We start from the raw sequence: 10,528 nt of genomic DNA on the forward strand, positions 1-10,528 counted from the left end.
GTTTATGAGACAATGACCATCGAGTCCCTGTCACACTCTGACGGTTATTAGCATTATTTGTTATCATGATTTTCTCACAATAGATGTTTCCCTTTCTCTGACAACGAAAGAAACATAGTTTTGCTCTCCTATGTCCGTTCTCTAGGTTCTCTCTCTTCTCACTGCCTCTGTGGTTGCTATGATACTATGGCCTTGGTCAGGAGGTCACAGTGGATTGTTGGATTAACTATGTTTAATTCTTCTTGTCCTTCGCTATCCCCCTTTCAATTCCTCTCTTCACTCTCCTCCTTGTTACTCCCCCGCTCCTCTTTTCTTTTGGCCTTGCTTTTCTTTCCATATATTTATGTGTTTATCTCCAATTGTGGTTTTCCTATTGTGTCTTMACCCCCCCGATACTGRCTGTCTCCCTCCTTCCCTCCCCAGCGTTGAAGGACGACCGTTTCCAGATGGTTCTCTTCACTCCCCGCCTGGTGCGCATCACCCTCACCAACGTGAGCGTGTCGGACGAGGGCGGCTACTTCTGCCAGCTCTACACRGACGACACCCACCACCAAGTGGCCACGCTGTCCGTGTCCGTCCCTCCCGACACCCCCACGGTGGAGGTGAYGCAGGAGGCCGTGGAGGGGGGCGAGGTGGAGCTCACCTGCCTGTCGCCMCGCAGCAAGCCCCCCGCCACGCTGCGCTGGATCAGGGACCGCCGGGAGATACCAGGTCTGTCCATCCTTTGAAGATCTATCACTATGTCACTCTGTCATTCTATCTATCAGTATCTGTCTGTCTGACTCTGTCTTTGTTCAGTCATACCTCTCTCTCTGCCTCTCTCTCTCTCTGTTCACTTCCTGCGTTCCCTATCTATCCGCCTGCCTGTCCCTGTGTCAATCTATCCATCTGTCTCTTTCTCAAACTCCATCATACTCTCTCCTTTTCTGTCCAGCCTTCTATCTACCTCCCTCTTTATTCCCCATCTGATAAGACTTCCATCCAGCTATCACTCTGTTTACCATTTTATCTGTCCTTCTGTCCATCTCTTTCTGTCTGTTTGTCTGTCCCTCTCTCTGTGTGTCTGTCCCGCTGTTTACCCTCTGTCTGTCCTGTTATACCCTCCACCTCTCTCTTTTTTCCCTCTTTCTTTTGTGTCTCTCACTCCCATCCCGTCTCTCTATCTTAATCTCTAACTCAGCACTCTGTCCTTTCCCTCACTCCTCTTCTCTTCACCCCGTCTTCCTCTCCTCCTCTTCTCTCTCTCTGTCTCCTCCTTCCATGCCGTGTTCACAAATATGTCTGTCCCCTGATGTGACAAGGTTACGTAGGAAGCGGCGTGGGCTGATGCGTGGGGCTTACAGCAGACCTGTTTTCTGTTCTGCTCTGTAGTGCTGTGGAGCGGGCCCTGCCCTGAGTGAAATACAGTGTGACATTAAAGGTTAGGCTCCAGATCCTGACGGATAGAATGTCTCAGTAATTAAGACAGTATCTCCCTGCCCTCATCTCACGCTTCAATTGGGCCTGCTTCAGTTCACTCAGCTGAAATAATTGAAAACTCAGCATGCTGTTAGTTATTGTCATATTTTCACAGACTCATATTACGTGACCGCGAGGCCTCCGTTTTGGACACCACCATCCCTTCTCTTCCTCCTCCTCATCTTCCGCTGCCTCATTTGGAGTCTTTTAAAATATTTTTAATCGCATCTCACGCTCTCTTTATCTTCCTTTTATGTCTGAGCCTGTCCAGATCCCTCTCTCCTCTTCTCCTTMTCATCTATCATGCCTGTCTCACTCTCTCCATGTGTCCTTCTCCCTTCTCTCTTTCTTCTTTCACCAGCGCCTTTTCCTTCTCCCCCCGTCCTCTGTCTGATATGCTCCCTCCCTCCCTTCTCTAGGTGTGGTGTCCCAGCAGGAAAATGGGAAGACAGTGAGTGTGTCCAGCACCATCCGTCTCCCTGTGGAGAGGAGAGACAACGGGGCAGCGGTCAGCTGTGAGGCATCCCACCCCGCCCTGGGGGGGCAGAAGAGGGTCCGCCACTACCGCCTCSACGTCCACTGTGAGTGACTGGTCAGCCACCGAGGGTTACCATGGCAACACACTGAAGCTGTATCACCTCATTTCTGATGGTCWCGACTCATTTGTYTTTGGMGTCTGGYGTGGTCAACCCTTCTGTTATAAATMACTTATCAACTCACCATTTCTGAGTTTGATCAGCCTTTTCTGCCCTTTAGATKTGCATAATGAGTGTCACTGCCAAACTGTTGCTGCTTAAATGGCCCTGCWTGGCTATCACAGCAACACGTATGAATACTTCCTCAGATGTGTCTGTTCACCACAGCCATTAACAAAGCAGCAGCTGTTTCACCCTGAGGGTTGTTATGATAACAGAACCGCCAACWGTCACTCTTGATTGGTTACCATGGTAACCATTCCTRCCTCCTCTCTCCCCAGTTGCCCCCACAGTGAGGATCATCCCTCCCCCTGGCATCCTCCGAGAGGGAGACTCTCTCAGCCTCACCTGCTCCATCACTGGCAACCCACTGTGAGTGTGTGTGTGTGTGTGTGTGTGTGTGTGTGTGTGTGTGTGTGTGTGTGCGCACATTTATGAGATTGTTTGATTGGTTTGTGCGTTTGCTGTATGCTGTGCTCACACTACAGCTGTTTGGAGTATTCGGAGGAGTTGAGGCATTCTCTGGATAAAGTGTCTGAGGAGGCTGTAACAAGCCCCCTGTTAGACACTGTGATGTGTTTGTTGTGCGTGTGTGTTTCTGAGGAGGCTGTAACAAGCCCCCTGTTAGACACTGTGATGTGGTTTTTGTTGTGCGTGTGTGTTTCTGAGGAGGCTGTAACAAGCCCCTGTTAGACACTGTGATGTGTTGTTGTGCGTGTGTGTTTTCTGAGGAACTGAAGCCTCTTCATTAAGCTCTATAAAAACTGCTTTGTGTGGTGTATGTGTGATGTGTGTGTGTTGTTGTTGTTTTTTGTGTGTCTGTGGTGAGTAAACGCCATAGTAAAGCCCACCAATAAACCAGGCTGAAGGAAGCCAGTATGTGTGGCACAGTGAGGATCAGTAACAGCCTTGCTGGGGACAGTGACATGAGAGATGTGGCTGTGGTGGTCGATCCACTGGACTCACCACGCTCCGGTACCCCCGTCACTCTCAGGCCCCAGACAAACTTCCCGCTAACCGTTAATCACCAATTCATTACACTGCCTGTCTTTGTTGGAGGGGTGTGTTTATTAAAGTGTGTGTGTGCGTGCGTGTGTGTGTGGATGAGCAGGGGGGTTTAATTAGATGCTTCCTGGGGGATTAGGGTGTAGATGAGCTGGGATTGTAATCTGGCCAGGGTGGAATGAGAGGGACAGCCAGCACAGCACGGAGTATGCACACACACACAGGGCTTTGTGTGAGAATGTGTGGTGTGTCTGTGTGTGTTCGTTGTTTCATGTAATCCAATAATCTTTCGTCTCAGTCGCCTTCTGTCTCACTTTTCTTTGTCTTTTGTGTCTCCTCTTTCTCTCCGTCCTCCTGTCTTACTCACTGCCTCTCCCTCTCTCATCTCTCCCCCATAAATCGCTGTCTATCTCCTTCCCTGGCTCTGTCCTCCCGTGTCCCGCTTTCCCTCTCTCCATCTGACACAACATCTTTCTTTGCTCTCTCTCCTCTCCTTCTCTCTCTCTGTCCATAAATCTCCCCAATTCTTTTCTGTCATGCTGTCTTCCTCTCCCTTGGTCTAATTTAAAATCTCTCTCACTCCCTCCTCGCCTTTTATTTCCCATAACCCCCCTCTCCCTCCACCTCTGTCTTATTTTTCTCTGTCTTATTTTTATACTGTCTTATCTTTTCTCTCTTTCTTCTCCCTAACCCCTCTTGCTCCCCTCGTTTCTCCCCCACTCTATCTAATTTCACTTACTCTTTCCACTCCCTCTTCTGTCTCTCTTTCACTCTCTTCTTTCCCTCGCTCTCTCTCCCTCCTCTCTCTCTCTCTGCAGGCCTAGAGATGTCCAGTGGACTAGGATTAATGACACCTTACCTGAGAGGGCGGAGATCTCTGGCCCCACCCTCCAGGTGTCCCGTCTCAGCCAATCACACAACGGGACCTACCTGTGTCAGGCGCAGAACAACTACGGCCGTGCCGCTGACCACTACACGCTGCTGGTGTACGGTGAGCCACCGTCGCCATGACAACCACTGCCTTGCGGCGAGAAMTTGCACTAAGGCACAGATCTAGGATCAGCTTACCCTCCATATCCTCCGAATCCATTCACCGTCCTATCCTATCGTAGCTTTTTGAATGAGACATCAGAGCGTAACACAGACACAGATGTAGACATCAAAAGCGTGAGTCACTTCATCAGTTGTTTATGCTTCACAGATGTGAGAGTGCGAGGGGCATAGGGGGTCGGGCTAGAGGTTGAGTTAACTCAGCATCTGTAGTCAGTATAGTCCGTGTACCCCATGGGTGTGGCCCCCTAGTGGTTACTCCTGTCACTGCAGCCTTCACATCTGACAGCTGAAGATCAGAGAGAGTGTAGGAGGAGGAGACAGAGGGGGGTTGTTGCGTAACATTTTGGGTTGCCTTAGGCTGCGCCCCCTCATCATCCCCCCTACTCCCCCCTTCCCCTCCTCCCTTAATCCCCTCCCTCCTTACCCTCTCTTGAGCAGTGGCGGCGTGTGGCAGGAGCGGCAGGCGTCAAACAACACTCCTCCGTTGAGAGAGGAGGTGGGTGGGAATGCCACCTTTCATCTAGCCAGAGCAGCCATCGTCAGCCACCACCAGTGCTAAAGCCACACTCTCTCTCTCACTGTGCAACACAGGTTAGGCATGCCTGGCTTTGAAGTACGTCCACGCTTTAAGAAAATGCCCTTCTCTTTCTTGGTCTCTATCGTCTGTCTCCTAGAATGGATCTTCTTCCTTGGTCTCTATCGTCTGTCTCCTAGAATGGATCTTCTTCCTTGGTCTCTATCGTTTAACCATTCTAGGAGACGGACGATAAGAGACCAAGGAAGTAAGACCATTCTAGAAGAACAGCGATAGAACCCAAGGAAGAAGAACCATTCTAGGAGTGGACGATATGAGACCAAGTAAGAAGATCCATTCTAAGGAGAGGACGATAGAGACCAAGAGAAGAACCATTTTTGGAAAACAGACGATAGAGACCAAGGAAGAATAACCATTGCTTGGGAAACAGACGATAGAGACCAGGAAGAAGAAACCATTCTAGGAAACAGACGATAGGACCAAGGAAAAGAACCATTCTTGGAAACAGACGATAGAGAGACCAAGGAAAGAGAGAGAAGGGCATTGTCTTAAAGCGTGGACGACTTCCAAATCCAGGCATGCTAACCTGGTGTTGCACAGTGAGAAGAGAGTGTTGGTTTGCCTCTGGTGGTGGCCTGACGATGGCTGCTCTGGCTAGATGAAAGGGTGGCTTCCCACCCACCTCCTCTCTCAAACGGAGGTGTTTAGTGTTGTTTGACGCCTCCCGCTTCTGACCCACACGCCGCACTCTCAAGAGAGGGTAAGGAGGGAGGGGATGAAGGAGGAGGGGAAGAAGAAGAGATAGAGGGGAGAGATGAGGGGCGCAGCCTAGGCAACCCAAAATGTGACGCAACAACCCCCCTCTGTCTCCTCCTCCTACACTCTCTCTATCTTTCAGCTGTCAGATGTTGAAGGCTGCCGTTTGGAAAGGATAACCACTAGGGGGCCCACACCCATGGGGTTACCTGACTACACTGACTCAGATGCTGAGTTAACTCAACCCTACCGACCCCCTATGCCCCTTCCACTCTGCAACATCTGTGAAGCATAAACAACTGATGAAGTGACTCACCGCTTTGATGTCTACATCTGTGTCTGTGTTACGCTCTGATTGGTCTCATTTTCAAAAGCTACGATAGGATTAGGACGGTGAATGGATTCGGAGATATGGAGGGTAAGCTGATCCTAGATCTGTGCTTTAGTGGCAAATTCTCGCCGCAAGGCAGTGGGTTGTCATGGGCGACGGTGGCCTCACCGTACACCAGCAGCGTGTAGTGGTCAGCGGCACGGCCGTAGTTGTTTCTGCGCCTGACACAGGTAGGTCCCGTTTGTGTGATTGGCTTTGAGACGGACACCTGGAGGGTGGGGCCAGAGATCTCCGCCCTCTCAGGTAAGGTGTCATATAATCTTAGTCCACTGGACATCCCTTAGGCCTGCGAGGAGAGAAAGAAGGAGGAGAGGAGGGAGGGAGAGTGAGGGAAAGAATGAGTGAAAGAGAGAAAGAAGAAAGGGAGGGAGTGGGAAAGTGTAAGAGAATTTGATAGAGTGTGGGTGAGAAATGAGGGGGAGCAAGAGCGGGTTAGGGAGTAGAAGAGAGAAAAATATTAGGGACAAAATAAGACAGGTGGGAGGCTGAGGTTTATGGGAAATAAAAGGCGAGGAGGGAGTGGAGAGAGATTTTAAATTAGACCAAGCGGAGAGGAAGACAGCATGACAGAAAGGAATTGGGGAGAATTTATGACAGAGAGAGAAAGAAGGAGAGGAGATAGGGAGCAAAGAAAGTGTGTGTCAGAGGAGAGAGGGAAAGTGGACATGGGAGGAGAGAGCCAGGAAAGGGATATAGACAGAGGATTATGGGGGAGAGATGAGAGAGCGGAGAGGCAGGAGTAAGACAGGAGGATGGAGAGGAAAGAGGAGACATGAAAGACAAGAAAAAGTGAGACAGAAAGGCGACTTGAGACTAAGATTATTGGGATTACATGAAACACGAACACACACAGGACACACCACACATTCTCACACCAAAGCCTGTGTGTGTGTGCATACTCGTGCTGTGCTGGCTGTTCCCTCTCATTTCCACCTGGCCAGATTTTACAATCCCAGCTGCATCTACCACCCTAATCCCTCAGGAAGCATCTAATTAAACCCCCCTGCTCATCCACACACACACACACACACAACACACAACCACCACACACACACACACACACACACCACAACACACCACACCACACACACACACACAACACACACCACACACACACACACACACACCACACACACAACACACACACACACACACACACACACACACACACACTTTAATAAAAACACACCCCTCCACAAAGACAGGCAGTGTAATGAATTGGTGAATTAACGGAACAGGAAGTTTGCCGGGGCCTGGAGTGCGGGTACCGGGGTATAAAGAGCAGTGTTGGTGAGGTCCCTCCAGCATGCAGATGAGGGCGGGGCATCCAGTGATCGGACCACCACAGCACATCTCTCATTTGTTCACTGTCCCCAGCGGCTTGTTACTGATTCCTCACTGTAGCCACACATACTGGCTTCCTTCAGCCTGGTTTATTGGTGGGGCTCTTTACTATGGCGTTACTCACCACAACACACAAATAAACACACACACACCACGATTCACATACACCACACAAAGCAGTTTTTATAGAGCTTAATGGAAGAGGCTTCAGTTGCCTCAGAAAACACACACGCACAACCAACCACATCACAGTGTCTAACAGGGGCTTGTTACAGCCTCCTCAGAAACAACACACGCACAACAAAAACCACTCACAGTGTCTAACAGGGGGCTTGGTACAGCCTCCTCAGAAACCACACACGCACAACAAACACAGCACAGTGTCTAACAGGGGGCTTGTTACAGCCTCCTCAGACACTTTATCCAGAGAATGCCTCAAACTTTCCTCCGAATAACTCCCAAACAGCTGTAGTGTGAGCGCACAGCATACAGGCAAACGCACAAAACCAAATCAAACCAATCTCATAAATGTGTGTACGTTACAACACCAACACACACATAACACTCACCAGTGGGTTGCCAGTGATGGAGCAGGGAGGCTGTGAGAGAGTCTCCCTCTCGGAGGATACCAGGGGGAGGATGATCCTCACTGTGGGCAACTGGGGAGAGAGGAGGAGGAAATGGTTACCATGAGATAACCATTCAGAGTGACAGTTGGCGGGTTCTGTTTATCATAACAACCCTCAGGTGAAACAAAGCGGCTGCTTTGTAATGGCGGTGGTGAACAGACACATCTGAGGAAGTATTCATACGTGTTGCTGTGATAGGCCAAGGCAGGGCCATTTAAAGCAGCAAACAGTTTGGCAGTTGACACTCATTTATGCATATCTAAAGCAGAGAAAAGGCTGATCAAACTCAGAAATGGTGAAGGTGATAAGTAATTATAACAGAAGGGTTGACCACTCCAGACCCCAAATACATAATGAGTCGAGACCATCAGAAATGAGTGATACAGCTTCAGTGTGTTTTGCCATGCTTAACCCTCGGTGGCTGACCAGTCACTCACAGTGACGTCGAGGCGGTAGTTGGGCCGGACCCTCTTCTGCCCCCCCAGGGCAGGGGGTGGATGCTCACAGCTGACCGCTGGCCCCGTTGTCTCTCCTCTCCACAGGGAGGACGGATGTGCTGACACACTCACTGTCTTCCCATTTTCCTGCTGGGACACCACACCTAGAAAAGGGAGGAGGGAGCATATCAGACAGAGGACGGGGGGAGAAGAAAAGGCGCTGGTGAAAGAAGAAATGAGAGAAGGAGGGAAGGACACATTGACGGAGTGAGACAGGCCATGATAGATGAAAAGGAGAAGAGGAGAGAGGGATCTGGACAGGCTCAGACATAAAAGGAAGATAAAGCAGAGCGTGAGATGCGATTAAAAATTTTAAAAGACTGCCAAATAGGCAGCGGAAGGAGAGGAGGAGGAAGAGAAGGGATGGTGGTGTCCAAAAACGGAGGCTCGCGGTTCACGTAATATACGTCTGTGAAAATATGACAATAATACAGCATGCTGAGTTTTCAATTATTTTCAGCTGCAGTGAACTGAAGCGGCCAAAATTGAAGCGTGAGATTGAGGGCAGGGAGATACTGGTTCTTAATGTACTGAGACATTCTATCGTCAGGATCATGGAGCCTAACCTTTAAGGTCACACTGTATTTCACCTCAGGGCAGGGCCCGCTCCACAGCACTACAGAGCAGAACAGGAAAACAGAGTCTGGCTGTAGGGGCCCCACGCATAGCCCAACGCCGCTTCCTACGTAACCCTTGTCACAGTAGGGGACAGGACATCTTTGTGAAACACGGCATGGAAGAGGAGACAGAGAGAGAGAAGAGGAGGAGAGGAAGACGGGGTGAAGAGAAGAGGGAGTGATGGAAAGGACAGAGTGCTGAGTTAGAGATTAAGATAGAGAAGACGGGATGGGGAGTGAGAGACACAAAATGAAAAGAGGCGAAAAAAGAGAGCAGGTGGAGGGTATAACAGGACCAGACAGAGGGTGAAACAGCGGGGACAGACACACAGAGAGAGGACAGACAAACAGACGAGAAAGAGATGGACAGGAATGACAGATGAAAATGGTAACAGAGTGATAGCTGGATGGAAGTCTTTATCAGATGGGGAATAAAGAGGGAGGTGATAGAAGGCTGGACAGGAAAAAGGAGAGAGTATGATGGGTTTGAGAAAGATAGATGGAATTAGACTGACACATGGACAGGCAAGTGGATAGATAGGGAACGCAGGAACGTGAACAGAGAGAGAAGGCAGAGAGAGAGGTATGACTGAACCAAAGGACAGACAGAGTCAGACAGGACAGATACTGATAGATGAATGACAGACGCGACATAGTGATAGATCGTCAAAAGGATGGACAGACCTGGTATCTCCCGGCGGTCCCTGATCCAGCGCAGGCTGTATGGCGGGGGCTTGCTGCGAGGCGACAGGCAGGTGAGTCTCCAACCTGCGCCCCCCCTCCACGGCCTCCTGCCTCACCTCCACGTGGGCGGTGTCGGGAGGGACGGACACGGACAGCGTTGGCACTTGGGTGGTGGGTGTCGTTCAGTGTTAGAGCTGGCAGGAAGTAGCCGCCCTCGTCTGTCCACGCTCACGTTGGGTGAGGGTGATGCGCACCAGGCGGGAGTGCAAGAGAACCATTGGAAACGGTCGTCCTTCAACGCTGGGAGGGAAGGGAGGAGACAGACAGGTATCGGGGGGGTAAAGACACAATAGGAAAACCACAAATTGGAGATAAACACATAAATATATGGAAAAGAAAATCAAGGCCAAAGAAAAGAGGAGCGGGGGAGTAACAAGGAGGAGAGTGAATAGAGGAATGAAGGGGGATAGCGAAGGACAAGAAGATTAAACATATTAATCCAACAATCCACTGTGACCTCCTGACCAAGGCCATAGGTATCTAGCAACCACCGAGGCAGTGAGAGAAGAGAGAGAACCTTAAGAACGGACATAGGAGAGCAAAACTTGTTTCTTTCGGTATGTCAGAGAAAGGGAAACATCTATTGTGAGAAAATCAATGATAAACAAATAATGCTAATAACCGGTCAAGAGTGTGACAGGGACTTCGATGGTCATTGTCTCATAAACCTCCCCAACCCACTTTGTATCGACTGACTGCCACAAACTCTCTCTTTCCTCTCTACCGCCTGCTCTTCCTTCCTCCTCTACCGCCCCTCTTCTTCCTCCCTCTGTTTCCTCTTCTTCCTCCCTCTCTATCTCTCTC

At 50.0% G+C, this 10,528-nt stretch overlaps 1 protein-coding gene and 1 pseudogene across 1 annotated transcript in view; one reads left to right on the forward strand and one right to left on the reverse strand.

Annotated features, from left to right (window-relative positions):
* The window catches only part of cadm4 (cell adhesion molecule 4), a 91,148-nt gene that overhangs the window by 39,481 nt on the left and 41,139 nt on the right, over nt 1-10,528 (forward strand). The window contains exons 3-6 of the mRNA XM_024139246.2: nt 424-711; nt 1,878-2,039; nt 2,435-2,525; nt 3,977-4,149. Of these exons, the coding sequence (XP_023995014.2) occupies nt 424-711; nt 1,878-2,039; nt 2,435-2,525; nt 3,977-4,149 (714 nt within the window). The remainder of the gene's footprint in view (nt 1-423; nt 712-1,877; nt 2,040-2,434; nt 2,526-3,976; nt 4,150-10,528) is intronic.
* LOC139024636 (cell adhesion molecule 4-like) overlaps nt 5,877-10,528 on the reverse strand; it is a 5,217-nt pseudogene continuing 565 nt past the window's right edge.

This window comes from Salvelinus sp. IW2-2015, unplaced genomic scaffold (assembly GCF_002910315.2).
Source record: "Salvelinus sp. IW2-2015 unplaced genomic scaffold, ASM291031v2 Un_scaffold1730, whole genome shotgun sequence".
Lineage (NCBI taxonomy): Eukaryota > Metazoa > Chordata > Actinopteri > Salmoniformes > Salmonidae > Salvelinus > Salvelinus sp. IW2-2015.